Below are 15928 nucleotides of genomic sequence, written 5' to 3' on the forward strand. Positions count from 1 at the left end.
ATACAGTTCTCTTTATCACCTTGTATACAGCCTTGTTACGACAGGTATGGTCTTACCTGCACAAAAATATTAATTGCCACTTGTTTTAGGGATCTGTTAAATGTGGTAACATTTAATCTATAAACATGTTTTTAATTAATGCAGTTTGGATTTTTTCTAGAAGATAGTATAAGATTGTCATTATAGGTATTATCAAATGATTCATATATAACCAATTATAATGGATTGCTTAAAAATACCAAAATAACTCTATTCATGTATTCATTCTTGGTGTTTTTCTTTTGCAGTTCTCTCAGCATAAATTAAAGACACGCATTTTAAATATGTATGAATTAATTAATATTCTGATATGGAAATTAAAACACTTACCTTAATTTATTGGTTTCAGTTCACCGAACAGTAATTAACAAATCATTACGAAGGTATTTTTAACCGTTGCCTCTCTGCTGCCGGCTCACGTTCACTGCTCTTCACTTGAACAGACTACAGTTACAACATTTGACCACCAGATGGTGCGAATCACACCACAAAGGGAAAATGATTTTAGCTGCACTTTCTTTTTTGTGTGCATTGGTTCTATACTGTTCATGGTACTTTACTCTAAACCAGGACTTGCAGGAGAGTACAGATTCAAAGTGCCTCTGATAATCAATAGCGTGGTTAGATCTTGTATAGAGGACAGGGATCAGAGGATTTTAAAATACCCAGCAAATACTGTAAACAACTTTCTGTTAACTGCGTTTCTTCCTGTCTGTCTGTCTGTCTGTCTGTCTGTCTGTCTGTCTGTCTGTCTAACTAACTACTTGCACGTCAGTATGTCTGTCTGCTAGTATGTCTGCCTGTCTGCTAATTTACCTAGCGTGCCTGCCTGTCTGTCTATATCTTTCTTCATGTATTTCGGTTTGCCTGTCTATCTATCTATGGATCTATTTTAATGATACTCTATATTAATTATATTTCAATCAGGCTGATTAACACGACTATATAAAAATACATAATAAATAATAAAAATTCATCGACTATAGCAAAATACTTTTTTATGGTACCAGTATTAATATCTGTTGATGATTCTGTGATTAAAATAGACTGTCTGTCTGTCTGTCTGTCTGTCTGTCTGTCTGTCTGTCTGTCTTGATTTTCAAACTGGGTGGACTTTGTGGGGGAGGTGGGGAGTTGCATGTGTACGAATCTTATTTTTAAATCGAGCCCTCTCTCAGTTTAGCAGTACAAAAATAAAATGACAGTTTTGCACTTGCATGAGTTGCAGCTGTGCACGACCATGCGTAGCTCATGCATGACTGGTTTGTGTATGACGTGCAACCATAGCCAATCAATAACGAAAGACAGGACCTCCAAGCTACTTGCAGCTTTCCTCGATTTATATTTCATTTTGCATTTCCCCACCCACCATGTTTTCTGTGTGCCTGTAATTCTGAAAGCCTTTACTGCTTAAATTACTGCGGTTATCCAGAGTGCATAAATAATGATGTTAAACGGTTATAGCCATCAGCACCTTTAATAGCACATTTAAAGTTGCTTATTAATGGATCATTAAACTAAAGCGTATACATTTTCCTTTATTCAGTGGAAACCTGCCCTTATCTAACAGCTGGGCAAACACAGATAAGGCTGTCCCAGTTCTGAAATCTACAGTCATGTGAAGTATCACGTCCTGTGGTTCCTCAATGAACGCTCAATGAACCATACTGAACATAGGAGAGGCAGCTAGCACTCAGAGACAAGTTTGTGAGTCATATAATTAAAGCTATCAGTGCAAGTACCTGAAGAGTCACATTTTTTTGTAGCTCAGAAAAGCACGTTTGAAGTGAACATGTTTTTGCTAGGTATCATAACTGCTTTTTGGAGGGGTTTGATAAACAGGGGAGTTACATCCTGTTTGGAAAACTGAAGGTTACGTGTTCTTCCACTGATGTCTTTAATTATAAGATCTGATGGCGATGATTCAGCATGCTGCTGTGTATCCACATGTACTTTATAAATGTAAAGCAAGCATCTCCACAGACCAGGTGTTTTGTATTACGCTCTATTGAACAACAGAAGCCGTGGTACTTAGAAGCTCTTAATGAGTGTGTGTGTTTGCGTGTACGTGTGAGTGTGTTTCGTTCCTATTTGTGCCAGTTTATTTCTGTCTCGCGACGTCAGCCTGTGGACATCATCTGATGAAATTGTAGGACCTGGTGTTACGGTAGTGATCGTTTCACAGTTGTGATGTCTTGGTATCAAAGTTTTAGTGTGATGTTGTTTTGTATTTTCTATTCCATTTTGAGTGTTATTGAATAAATGACTTCCGGTACAATGCAGACATGTCCCTTATAAAATAGTAAAAATATAGCCAAGTGTAATACAGCATAGGGAAAGCATGGTGAAACATGGGTAAGCATTGTAAAGAGCATTGTAACAAGATATGGTAAAGCATATTAATAAACATGGAAAACCAGGGTGAACTACATGCATACTATAACCATGGGAAAACTGCAAAAATAATCTGGTAATACTACATTGAATTACACTGTAGTTTCCATGTATTAATACGTGCACTTAAGAGTTATTTTCCCATCATATAATTTGTAAGAAGCAGTAATAAAAGCGTGCATTGCTGCTGCGTTGTATGTACTTGCACCTTTATCATGAAGTGTATCCCAAATCAGTATAAGAGTAGGACAGAGCTTCAATTTAAAGTAGTTACAAAACGTGAACACATTTATTCATGTGTTAGTGGAGGAGTTCAAAAATGACGTGCCCCTTAAAATAAAGAGTGACTAAAAAGCACACAGTGTCTGCTGTAATTAAACAAATCTTTCCAGTTTTGTAGCTGACAATGGAACATGAAGACAAGCCCTTGCCGTTAATCTCTAATCTCCCTGCTTGGCACATAATCCACACGATCCTGACACCCGAACCTTGCTAATAACATCTTTCAGCAGGGCTTATAGGACACCCTGGAGAAGTCTTACAGCACGCAACGGAATATAATGGAATGGAATATCCGTCAGAGTTTTTACAAGGAGCCTGTGTTGGAGAAAGTGTATTTGCTTAGTGAAAAAAAATAAAAATACATTTTACATTGCGGCAGATTTGTTACATTTATTAGTGTGGCAGTTTCTAGGAATCACGTGAGTGTGTTTTATAGTGTTTTAATGACATGTGGGAAAAAAGCATTCCCATTTCTTATGTGTTCATCATTTTGTGTTTAAGCTGTCCGTTTCAACCCAGGGCATTTTTTATTGGTTTTAGGGGACCAAAGCCCCCTCATTAAAGTTTTAAACACCACTGTAACATTTCATCCCACAAAAAAACCTTTTAAAAATGTATACAGGATTTCCAAATGCTCATAGTTCATTTTAATACTTGCTCTATAATGCCTTGTTTATACAATCTATTAAGAAGTGTGAATTAAGTATTTCTGAAATAAAATATTGCCGTGTTAGCAGTGGAGTTGGGGTAATGCGCATGCAGTGCAGAACCTAGTGAGATTAAAATCTCTGTTCTTGCCAGCTTTCCCTCAGTCCGAATCCAAATCTTATGCTGAGACACTTTCAGCAACGTGATGATTTCTGACTGTGCACTTTTCAAGATGACACAGGCAAAATGAACAAAAGGAGACTTAGCTTCTATATGTGTAAATAATATAGCACTGCCTCAGCGGTATAATGCTATAAATCAGCACTTTTAAACCCTCATTACTAATTCACATTATTCTTTTGCTTTCCAAAAGACCATGGAAACCCCTGCACTATACTACTCCCCAGTAGGTATTGGGCTGGTGAATAAATGCACAATGAATGGGGGGGTTGGGTTTTCTCGTCTGATTTTCTCACGAATACCGCATGCTTACTCAGTCTTGGTGGCCATGAATAGGTAAACATCCTTTCAGCATGCGCATGCAGATATGCCTGGTGTCAGCGTTATCCTCTTTTTATGGGGCTCTTTTATTTAGGCTGACTTGAAAACCACGGACCCATAGCTCTTAATTTCTGGGGACTGCCACAGTAAATCTGCCCTGCAAATGATCCGTGACAGGACCTAAACTCCTAAATTACTAAATCAAAAATTGCCATTCGCTCCTCTCTACCAAAGCACTGCTGTATATCTGTTGCGACGGCTGCCTTCTGTGTCAGTACATATTAATGAGCGGCTGGAATCCGTGCCGTTACACTGTGATTCGACCTAATGGGATGTGCTATCTCGATTATTGTACCCTAATAGGTAGAAATGACATTTTCAGAGCTGCGATGCAGCTTACAGTTCCTGTTTTGATTTCTTGTGTCGCTACTGTGTAAGTACTGTTCAGGGCACAGATTTCAACAGAGAGCTGCAGGGATTTGGCTCTTTATCTCCTTCGTAGCCTCACAAGTTTAAGCATGCATGTACAGTATCTGTGTGTTTTAGCAAACCTGTTTGTTGTATTTTTTAGCATTTTTTATTTAACTAAATAAATGCTGATCTTTGCTTTGTTTTCAAGTTTATTCATTATTATTATTATTATTATTTATTTATTTATTAGCAGACACCCTTATCCAGGGCGACTTACAATTGTTACAAGATATCACATTATTTTTACATACAATTACCCATTTATACAGTTGGGTTTTTACTGGAGCAATCTAGGCAAAGTACTCAAGGGTACAGCAGCAGTGTCACCAACCGGGGATTGAACCCACGACCCTCCGGTCAAGAGTCCAGAGCCCTAACCACTACTCCACACTGCTCCCCAATAACATAATATAATATACTATCGGGGCCTTCCACCCATGGTAATAACATTGTTCAAAGTTCTTGTTGGTTTTGGGTGACATCATAAAACCAACCTCAAACTCACACAGAATGGTCTTCTGTGTAGTATCGAAGCTTCTTAAAAATGAAAAACATACATCGGTTGCCCTTTGCCTTCTCCACAGCATATACGTTATTTGATCCAAAACCAGATAGTTCAGCCTGCTTTAAGAAACTGATGCTTGTGTTCAGAGACAAGGTCCAGATTTATATAACAAAAAAAAAAAACTTCATTTTAATAAGCCCTGAAAAAACGTGACCAGTTGGTTCTAACACACAGGCCTCCAAAGTCCCAAACGAATCACAGTCTTGCCTGACATCCCTGTATGTTTCACCCAGGAGGTGCCCTCAAGCCTGTGCTTGGCTCCTTGATGGGGGCGCTGCTACTGCACTGCTGTTGCTGTGCCCTGCCCCCCGCTGCACTAACAGCGGGGCGTCTGTTTGTGTGTTTTGTGTTGACAGTGGAGGGGCAGTGGTTGGAGTGGACTCCCTGGACCAGGTGTTCAGTGACGTGTTCCAACGGCACTCAGCAGCGCACGCGGCGGTGCAGTGCCTCAGTTCACGGCTGGACCGAGTGCAAAGGTCCCCATGTGGACACTCGGAACTGCGTTCTCACAGCCTGCCCAGGTACGTACCAGGCTTGCTTAATTATACCAGGGCAGCTGCCCCGGCCGCAGGGGAGGAGAGCAAAGCAGCCCCCTTGCATGACGCTGTTACTCTAGTGTTATTATTATTATATGAAGGGAATGGAGCGATTGTGGTACCAAGGCTTCTTTTGTCCAAAAACAATGCAAAATAAGGGCAGGTTTCTGTTCCATGTGTATTGATATGTGCAATATACAAATACACATGTATAGTGTATACTGCATACTGTGTTTGTGTATACTGCATACACGTTTTAGAAAGTAAACGTTACACAGCATAGAAAATCCAGTATATATCAATGGTATACTAATTTGATTATTATTGACATATATATATATATGGACTGTTTATCATTATTGTTGTTTCCTTTGATATTGTGCTTTGGTATCGATGGCATCTGTAGGAATGCTTTTATGGGCCTGTTTGTCTCAATCAGAATGTGTCCCACTTGTATTTAAAAAAGAAGAAATGTTGAGTAAGAAGTGGCACTGGTCATCCACAGCTGTTATTTCTTCCTTGAAAACATCGACCTTTTCCTTTTTTTTAGAAGCAGTTGGGAAAGATTTGACAATGGAATAGGAATGTTCTGAATCATTTTTCATTGTATAATTAGGTTCCACCAGTGGCTTTGCCATCTCTGCGTTGGCCCACGTGCTTGTTTATGCAGACGCATCGTCGTTTCCCAGTTAATATGCCTCAACACGTGATATAATTGACAACAAGAAGATATATAACAACCAGGCTACATGCTGGCAATTATAGCTTGTGACATAATGATTTGCGACAGCGCTGTTAAATGTAAAAACGCATACACAAATGCTGGCATAGATGTGCTATTCATCAATCCTAACACAGCCCAGGCTGACAGCGTGATTTCGTGGAGTGGTGTTGTGAAGGTCTCTCTGAGCTATACAAGAACAGTCCCCTGCAGTCCAGCTTTCCTATAGAGATCAGACAGTAATTGATGTTGTTCATACATGGGGTCCTCGATTCACAAGGCTTCATTTAATGAGTTATTTTTTTAAAAGTCTAATTTGATGCATTGAATACAGTTTAGAATGCATTAAATTGTTTTGTACTGTTGTTAAAGAAACCACAAAAAGAGACTGGTTGATCAACTGCTAGGATATATACAGGCAGACATTTGACCTCAAAGGGATGTCGTCTACACTTCCCTAATACTTCATTTCTTAACCTGTTTAATATCTGATTATGTGTGTTCTGTATGATTATTGTTAATTTTACAAAGATCAATATCTTCTCATGCTTACTAACTATTACAGCACAGCAATGCTTCTGAAAAAACTCCTCACGGCAGGTTGAGGGAAAGTAGGGTGTGAGCATGTCAGTGTCTGGATTATTTAATACAGACATTCTGTAAATGAGTTTTGTGAATAAGGACCCGTTGTGTCTCTGTGGATGGGCAATAAACTGCACACAATAGCCAAGGGAGTCCGCAGTATGAATCTGACAGTGCCACTGAACTGGATGTGGTTATATTGTGGACAGTGGAACTGCGGGCGCAGTGTCCGGACTGAGCACTCTTTCCTCTCACTTTCTCTCTGTCCCTGAAGCGGATGGGAAGTGGGGTAACTGGAACCACTGGAGCCTGTGCTCTAAGACCTGCGACACAGGCTGGCAGCAGCGGTTCCGGATGTGCCAGGGGACGGGGGAGCAGGGCTACCCCTGTGAGGGGTCAGGGGAGGAGGTACGCACCTGCAACGACAAGAAGTGCCCAGGTCAGTCCGTCCGTCCGTCTGTAAACAGGGGTGGCATGCAAACAACTAAATGAGCAAAGAAAGTACTGGGCTCTGCATGTTTGATTTTTTGTTGTCAATAGATTTAGGTCAACAAATCCCTGCATTAATGTTTATTTTATTGATGTATTTTTAAAGTGCACAAACAAGTCTAAAATTAAATTGCAGCAATTTAAAAAGCAAGCTGTTAGTGACCCAAATCAGGTTTAAGTAAACTCATGAATTAATAAATCAATCAATTAATTAATTAGTGTGACAGGCTGGCTGCAGGGAGGAACTCAGACCAGAGAGAGAAACACACAGACAGACGGTGATGATGAGAGAAACTGAGTGTGATGGTTGCACTCAGCGTTTAATAACAAATAAATAAAAAGGTTTAACAAACAAAACACAGGACACGGCACTTCACACCAAAATAAAGAGACAAACAAAACGGACTATACAGTAAACAGACAGTGCACGGACAGACACACAAACAAACACGGTGAGTTTTAAATAAACAAGTATCGTGCTGGTCCTACCAGCACGTAATAGCAATTGATATTTAAACTGACTTTTATTTCTCCTTCTCTCTCACCCATTCTCCACTCTCGAACACCCAACCCCGAGTGAGTCAAACGTGCATCTATATATACTGTTGTGCTGGGATTCAATTACTAATTAATTATTCACTTGAATCCCAGCACGTGAATTAATTCTGTGCAACCCCGTGCTCACATACTATACTTTAAATGCACGTGAAGTGATAGTACAATCCCGTGCCTAAATATAATTATACAATTTAAATACTCGTGCTGCACACACCCATTTATATCCCGTGTACCAATGACTATACACCAACATTAACACACGCAACATACAAAATATAACACAGAAAATACACACAGGGGCGGGCACTTTGTCACATTAGTCATGGACTTATTTTGTGTGAGTTTTATGTAGCTCATTTTAAGTCAACTCATAAAATTGTTTTAATTATTCGTGGACTTATTGATTGATTTGATTGATTGATTTGATTGATTGGTTAACACAGGATCGATGGCATTGCTAACATTCCCTCTGCAAAGTAAAAATGTTGTATTGTGTTTGACGATGACTAGATACCATTGCAATCCCTGAATCCAGAACTGGCCCATGTATCAGGTGCCATACACTAAGTGCATGCTGTGCTGTAAGTAAAGAGCATTGATTTGTACAGCTCCGGTTGAGCAGGTCACCGCTGGAGTGAGTCGTGTTGTGAGTGTGGTGCCTGCGGTTGGTTCCCTGTGTCTGTGGTTTTACCAGGGCGCTTGCCGTGTGTCCCCAGCTCCCCATGAGATGTGCCGGGATGAATATGTCGTGTCCATGACCTGGAAGAGAGCAGCAGCCGGGGAGATCGTTTACAACAAGTGTCCATCAAACGCAACAGGTAACCGGTCTGCTGTTAATGAGGCAGGAAGACAGTGTGGGTGCTGAGAACCTGAGGCAGGAAGACAGTGTGGGTGCTGAGGTCCTGAGGCAGGAAGACCGTGTGGGTGCTGAGGTCCTGCCTTATCTTAGTGCCGTATGTTAACATATGCTGTTGGAAATCACATTGGAACCTCACGTCTGAGGTCGTGTAGAAACATAATATGCATGTTGTCCTGTTCCTCATGTATACTGTATAAAGGAGGATTCTTCAACGTGACAAAAATGATTCAGCTTTTGTAATTGTATTTACTTCAGTCCAAGGCTGACCTTAGCTTGACCTTAGCTATGGCAAATTTGATTTTGGTTTTGTAATATGGACTCCTGGGGGCTGGGTCAAGACCACCAAATTAATTAACTTGTGAGCTGAGTTTTAACCCAGGCCTCTAGAGATGAAAGACAAGTGAATTAACTTAGCCCTTATTTTCTGTTACTGTTTATAAAATCTAGCCACACTATTTTGTTTTGGAGAATGGTTTCATGTACAGTATCCTAGGATATCTTTATTTTTATAAGTGTTGTCTTGTATTGCATTTGTGTGCTTGTTTTCAATAAGTGAATCTTCCTTGTCGAGCTCCAATCACACATAGAAGTTTGGTAAAGCTTTGTGTACTGTAGTCATGGAATATGCATAATAAACTATAGTACCTGAGAGAGTCTGGCTCCCTGCCTTTGCTGTATGCACATGTCCCTGAGGCTCCTCCCCTGCTTTGTGTCCACAGGATCTGCCAGTCGTCGTTGTTTGCTGGACACTAATGGAGTTGCTTACTGGGGCCCTCCGAGCTTCGCCAGATGCATCTCACACGAGTACAGATACTTACATCTATCAGTAGGTGCAAATTGAACTCCCAGTGTTTGCTCTAATGGGGTCTATCCTAGGGATTAGAGTCAGTCCTTTATTTCCAGTCACATTGTTTAATAAAGTGCCTGCTCATGAGGAAGCATTAAGAGTTGAGGGTTGTGTCCTGAATCTTGAATGGATGTGTTCTTCTTCACATAGCATGACTTCACTGTGATTTCTATAGAAGCGTATGTATTCGTTCAACCATGCAGTGTAATCACATTTGATGTACAGACTGGATTTCAATATGCAGTGTACTGTTGTAAAAAGGTTTCATCTATGTTTTCACGTTCTTAACATTTTAACATTCCCAAACAAAATATAGAAATTGTACAAGAGCAGTGAAGAAGTGAAAGTTAATACCGGTGAAGAGGGGCATTTTTATTTCAAAGCCAAAATTCTGTTGACCCCGTCGGAGTCGAAAGCAAATCGTCCGTCTGTAACCCGGTTTGTCTTCCCGTGCCCCCCCCCGCAGCTTCGAGAGCATCTTGCGAAGGGTCAGAGGACCCTGGCTGGGGAAGGTATGTCTCAGGTCGTGAGGAGTCTCCTCGAGTTAATGTCCCGGAAGAGCTATTACAGCGGAGACCTCTTGTTCTCAGTGGAGATTCTCCGAAATGTGACCGACACCTTCAAGAGAGCAACCTACATCCCAGCAGCAGACGACATACAGGTGAGGAGAGGGACACCCCCCCCCCCCCCCCCCCACCCCATTAAAACTAGGGACCTCAGGGAAGCTGCAGATGGGATCCTAGTACATGGTTATTAAATTGTTATTAATAATAAATACAATTCTTTATACAGGTGTAATATTATGTAATGGGGAGGGGGGGTGCATTGGAGATTAAAACAGAAGTAAAAGGCTAAGCCTAAACGACCCGAATCTATGCTAACATTCTTTAGTCCAGGGAGACTGCCTGACCCTTCCCCTATCTTCTTTCCTCTCTCTATAGAGATTCTTCCAGGTAGTCAGCCTCATGTTGGACGTGGTAAATAGAGAGAAATGGGACGATGCACAGCAGGTAAGTCGCTGTCAAAAACTAAGATTGGTCAATTCCGGTTAGAATTTAGTTCCAGTCAGAGCCGAAGATCTGACAGGGCAGCACAGTACGTGTTTGGTTGACATGTATCTCAATATCCAAGCTACACAGGGATCAAAAGTGACGTCTATTCCGTTAATCATTCTAAAGAACTGTCTTTGCTGCAGATTTCCTCCCCGTACTTCCAAGAAGTAATTAACCATTAAGGAATAACGGTCATGTGTCCCTCTAGAACAGAGGTGGCCAAAGCTGGCCCTCCTACTGAATTGTTTAATTGAAGTAATTTAGTTAGTTTTTTCTTTATTTTTCCACTGCAAAGAAAGCTGCATTCAGGACCAGAACAAGGAAGCGAGGCAGTCATCTGCTGGTAGCCGGAGTCTGTGTTAATAAGACTCGGTCTGCTATCCGGCACACTCAAGTGCTGTCCCTGGCCATAATCAGTCCGTTAAAGCCTTTATGATTGCAACTTTTTTTTATAACAAAAAGGGCCTGAGACGTATTGATCACAGTGGGGATGATCAATCACCAGCCGCAGCTCTCTGAGGTTTAGCTGCTTCGTTACGAGCAGACGGCACGCTCTCAGCACCCCGCTGACTGCTGTGGGCGAGTGGGTAGGAGAGAGACAGAGATAAAGAGACAGCGGCCAGTAATCAGCTGTCAGGCAGATGGAATTACTTGCAGAAAGCTGCTTTTCTTCGGCTCATCTGCTGGTGATGCAGGGAATACTGCAGAGCTGCCGAAAGTACATTTGTCACAACATATTATTATTATTATTATTATTATTATTATTATTATTATTATTATTATTATTAGTTTTTTACATATATCTACAGTGCATCTTATTCAGTTGTGATGGAAATTGCTTAGGACACGTTTTTGAATGTGTCCACATCTGGGCATATAAGGAGAGTTAGACAGACAGTATATAATGTGGTAATAGGGGTCACTGCTGTTGTTCAGCATTTAGTCTCCCGTTGTGTTGGATTGTATTGCTTGTGATTCCAGTGGGTTGGTACTGCAGTGCCTCTGCTGGCTGTGCTCATCATTGTCGTGCTGTGCTCTATGTGCAGGTCTCCCCGGGCTCAGTGCATCTGATGCGGGTCGTGGAGGATTTCATCCACCTGATTGGGGATGCGCTCAAAGCATTCCAGAGCTCTCTCATTGTCACTGACAACCTGGGTGAGTCAGAGACGCGCACACACACACACACACACACACACACACACACACACACACACACGCTTTTATTAAAAATCAGGGCAGGTCGAGCCACTCCAGGTTTTACTGTGAGCTTGATTAGCCGCAGTGTACAGGTAACAGTGTTAAACCCAGATTGGATCAAACTGCATCTATGCAATGGTAGGCTTATTTCCATCCCTGGATTTGGGGGCTATTATGATCTTAGATGGGAAAGAGGGGGTCCTATTCTTGGGGTACAAATGTGAATGTATTCACTTTCTTCAGTTACATTAGGCAACCCTGATTTATACAGATAGACTGACACCTTGCTACATTGCACTGCAGTGTATCAACGCTTAGTTCCATGCACCACCTATTGAAATATATCTGGCCAGTTGACCAAGGGAACGTGTATTCAAATATTGGACCCATGCTTTCTCAAGGTGGTTTGTGTAGTTTTGTTGTGCAGTTTAATGCGGGCACTCAGAGCGGCTCTCTGTCCACAGTGATCAGTATCCAGCGCGAGCCAGTGACGGCCGTCTCAAGCGACGTCCACTTCCCGACGAAGGGCAGAAGGGGGATGAAGGACTGGGCTAGGAGCTCGGAAGACAAGCTCTTCATCCCCAAGGAGGTCTTCACCCTGGCATCATCAGGTGGGCAGGGCGGCTGTCGCAACCCCTTTCTCTCTCTGCCACGCTTACTGAACAGTATGCCTCCCTGTGTGCCCCAGTAAAAATAATGCACTTTCCCAGTTTGTACTCTATGGTTTGAACTGTTCATTTATTAATAACATTAGCCGTTAATATCCTTTATAACACATTTATAGATGCGGTAATAATTATTTAATAGCATAGCTCTAAGCTAAATGGTTACCAGTAATATCAGGTCCATTCACTTTTTAAGTTTCCTTTTAAAATACAAATATGAATATACGGTATGTGTGGGTGTATGTATGTTTATATATACATATGTAAATACTGTATACACCCGCACACACTTGTATATGATTATATATGATTTAAAACCAGAGCTAAGGGCATTGTCTTTCCCCTAGAGCCCTCCTAATGCAGTCGTTTCAGAGCTACCATAATCGCTGCTTAATAAAAATTAAACCTTTCTGAGAATCTGAGGCAGACTGATAGGAAAGGTTTTAATGACCCAGACACTTCATAATAAAACTGGAGAGATTCCTATTATCATTGCAGGAACCGTCTCCATGCATGCAAACTGCTCACACGCTACTCTTGGCTTTGGATCTCTTTCGGTTTAAGCATCTGTATAGCTGGAGTAAGAAGACTCTATTTTCTTTAAAAATGTGCTGTATGTATTTACTAGAACATGAGAAGTGTCTATTTATTGGACTGCCAAGTAAACCAGCTTACAGTTATGCCGAGTGATGCCATCCTGCTCCACTTATCGAGGTTGATTGTTGAAGCAAATGTATTCATTTCACAAATCATTCAAGCTTAATTTTATTCTGCAGTTGACTTACATGGCATGGTCTTTGGATTAACTGCCTGACAAGTGTACTGATTGAATGAAAAGAGATGCCCTAACCTTGGTTTGCTGTATTATAACTGTTAGGATTATTTCTGTATTTTTTTATATGCAAGCTTTTGCAATACCTTTAAAGTTGATTAGGAGTGGAGGCGGAGAGAACAGAGAGCACTTGCAATCGGTTTTGATGTGGCAGTCTTCAGGTCTGGTTTCTGTTGGGATCGAACAGCATTAGAATAAAAAAGGAACCTGGCAGCATCAGAATGGGGATCAGTCCAATTTGAATGCACAGCCCTCTGCTCGTCAGCCTCACTCCATTTCCAAAAAACAAAGAGAGAAAGAAACTAGGAGAGAAAGAAATGCGCTCTCGTCTTCTGCAGAGCTTAATTGCAATGTGCAGTCAAACAGAGGTTTTGTGTTTTCAGGAGTCTGGAAGCAGTATTGATTTTTTTTTTCCAGTTGGGTTATACAGACATGTTTGACAGAGGCACTGACAGCAGAGCTCTGTGGACAAGGGGAGCGAAAGCTGGCTCTGTAATCCAAGTGGTTTCTGTTCCGCTATGACTGTGTGTACACATCCATTCAGTCACTAATGTTTACAGGCCCACCCTGTCCTTCACGAGGGGCCCTGATTCTGTACCTTGCGTTGAGTGATGAATTGGATCCACCTACACTGCCAATTGCTTTTCTGTGAAACCAATCAAAACTCAGTCACAGGAGAGATAGAGGAAGTGGGGTGAGAGGAGAGAAAGGAAAACGGGGTGAGAGGAAAGAGAAGGAAATGGGGTGAGAGAGAGGAAACAGGGTGAGAGGTGAGAGAGAGAGGAAGTGAGGTGGGAGGAGAGAGAGAGCGGAAATGGGGTGAGAGGAGAGACAGAGAGAGAGGAAAATGGGTGAAAGGACAGAAAGAGGCACGAAGAGAGAGGGAGAGGGAATCGTCAAAGAGAAGATTGGGATGGATTGGCGAGAGAGCAGTTGCAGGTGAAGCTTCCTAAGACAGCAGTTTAATAAATGCGTGTGAGTCACATTACACTGTAGGAGATCCTAGATGTTACATGAATCGACACTACTGCTATCACAGACTTTCTGAAGGATATTATTTTACTTATCATAAAAAAGGGTACACTCGTTATGGATCCAATTTGTGACCTGGCCAGTGCACCACCCCATAATAATCTAACCCAAAGGGAGCCATGCCAACAGCGAGATAGCTCTGGTGGCAAATATTTACCAGTGAGCCTCTCCCAGTATGCAGCCGCAGAGGGGAATTTTAAAAGCTTAAAAATTTGACGACCGATGAAAAGAAATTCTCAACAAACATTCCACAATGCCCTGTCGCCACTGAGAATTAGAAAAAAAAACTTAAAGTATAGCCTGTGAATCCTGTCTGCTCAGCAAACAGCCTGCCGCACAGACCTCAAAGAGACCGACAGCCGCTACTCCTCGATGAGCAGAGCAAAGCAAGCCTGCTTCGCTCTTTGAAATGAAAAGTGCCCTCTCTCGCCAGGCGTTTAAAAATTCATCTGCTTTTTTTTTATTTTATTTTGAGTGCTTGTGTGTTTGTTTCATCATTCCATTTTCTTATTCCAATAGTCACAGTCTGCTTTTTAGAACTGTATTCAGAAAGTCTACTTCAGATACATATATATATATATATATATATATATATATATATATATATATATATATATATATATATATGTCTGTATGTCTGATAGCCTGTCTGTTCATCTGTCTGCACACAGTATGCCCTTGTGTCTGTCTGTCTGTCTGCATACTATTTCCATCCTCTTCACACTATCTGTCTGTCTGTCTGTTTTTCCATGCGTCTTTCTGTATATGTCAATCTTTCTTGTTGGAATACTCGGAGTTTCACATTTGAAAAGATTCTTTCATTGGGATGTTTTATTATTATTATTATTATTGTGGCTTCAGATGTTGTTTGACTTTTCTTCCCGGACCTCTCAGGTTGTTATCACACGCAGTCCTTTACAGATTCCTCAGACTCCGCCTCGCGACACTCTCTCTAGATCGAAGCTGAAATAATGGGGCCAACGCCAGGAGCCCGCCTAAGCCAGTGCTACTCTTCTTCACAGAAAAGACATTTTATTTTCCTCCGGGAGCCTGTGCTGGCTAGTCTTTCTTACCACTCCTAATCTCTCTGGATGTTTCTTTGGAGATACTTCTTAGCGGACAGAATACAGCTCTTTATATTTACCCTTTGTGGCATGTCATTTAATTCCTTTTTCATGTTTCATTTTATCAGTTTGTTCTCCACGCCGATGCAGCTAAAAAAAGTATTCCTCGGTGTCTGTATACTGCATCCCTCCATAGTTTAGACTTCTGTCCGCTCTTCAAGGCAAACCTTCTTGACAGTCCGGTTTGCTTATATTCCCCAAGCTTTATCCCAGCTTGGAACCTACTTTCGCCACATTCCAGTGTTTCTCTACTTGATTTTAATACTCAAAGAGTTTTGATTGATACCTGGATGATGTGAAGACTGTGAGGGTATATCTTAGGTGTGCACGGGTGAAGAAAACAGCTTCCCAAGTGAACTGTATTAAAGGGATCAGTACAGTGTGCAGAGGGCAGTAACGCACTAATCTTCTTTGCTTGCTCCTTTTAGAATCGGATGAGGCCTCGTACTTCGTAATAGGAGCCATCCTGTATCGAACGCTGGGGCTGATCCTGCCGGCACCCAAGTAAGCAACAGCGGGGGAGAGTCTGACTTG

At 41.5% G+C, this 15928-nt stretch overlaps 1 protein-coding gene across 10 annotated transcripts in view; it reads left to right on the plus strand.

The window, feature by feature from the left end:
- LOC117413053 (adhesion G protein-coupled receptor B2-like) overlaps window positions 1-15928 on the plus strand; it is a 131608-nt gene that overhangs the window by 67491 nt on the left and 48189 nt on the right. For 7 of the 10 annotated variants that reach the window (XM_058997337.1, XM_058997333.1, XM_058997331.1 and 4 more), the window contains 9 exons: window positions 5257-5421; window positions 7014-7178; window positions 8503-8604; window positions 9365-9471; window positions 9959-10153; window positions 10434-10502; window positions 11591-11699; window positions 12206-12352; window positions 15823-15898. In XM_058997337.1, the coding sequence (XP_058853320.1) occupies window positions 5257-5421; window positions 7014-7178; window positions 8503-8604; window positions 9365-9471; window positions 9959-10153; window positions 10434-10502; window positions 11591-11699; window positions 12206-12352; window positions 15823-15898 (1135 nt within the window). The remainder of the gene's footprint in view (window positions 1-5256; window positions 5422-7013; window positions 7179-8502; window positions 8605-9364; window positions 9472-9958; window positions 10154-10433; window positions 10503-11590; window positions 11700-12205; window positions 12353-15822; window positions 15899-15928) is intronic. The other 3 variants (XM_058997335.1, XM_058997338.1, XM_058997336.1) reach the window with 2 other exon arrangements.

This window comes from Acipenser ruthenus, chromosome 23, assembly GCF_902713425.1.
Source record: "Acipenser ruthenus chromosome 23, fAciRut3.2 maternal haplotype, whole genome shotgun sequence".
NCBI lineage: Eukaryota > Metazoa > Chordata > Actinopteri > Acipenseriformes > Acipenseridae > Acipenser > Acipenser ruthenus.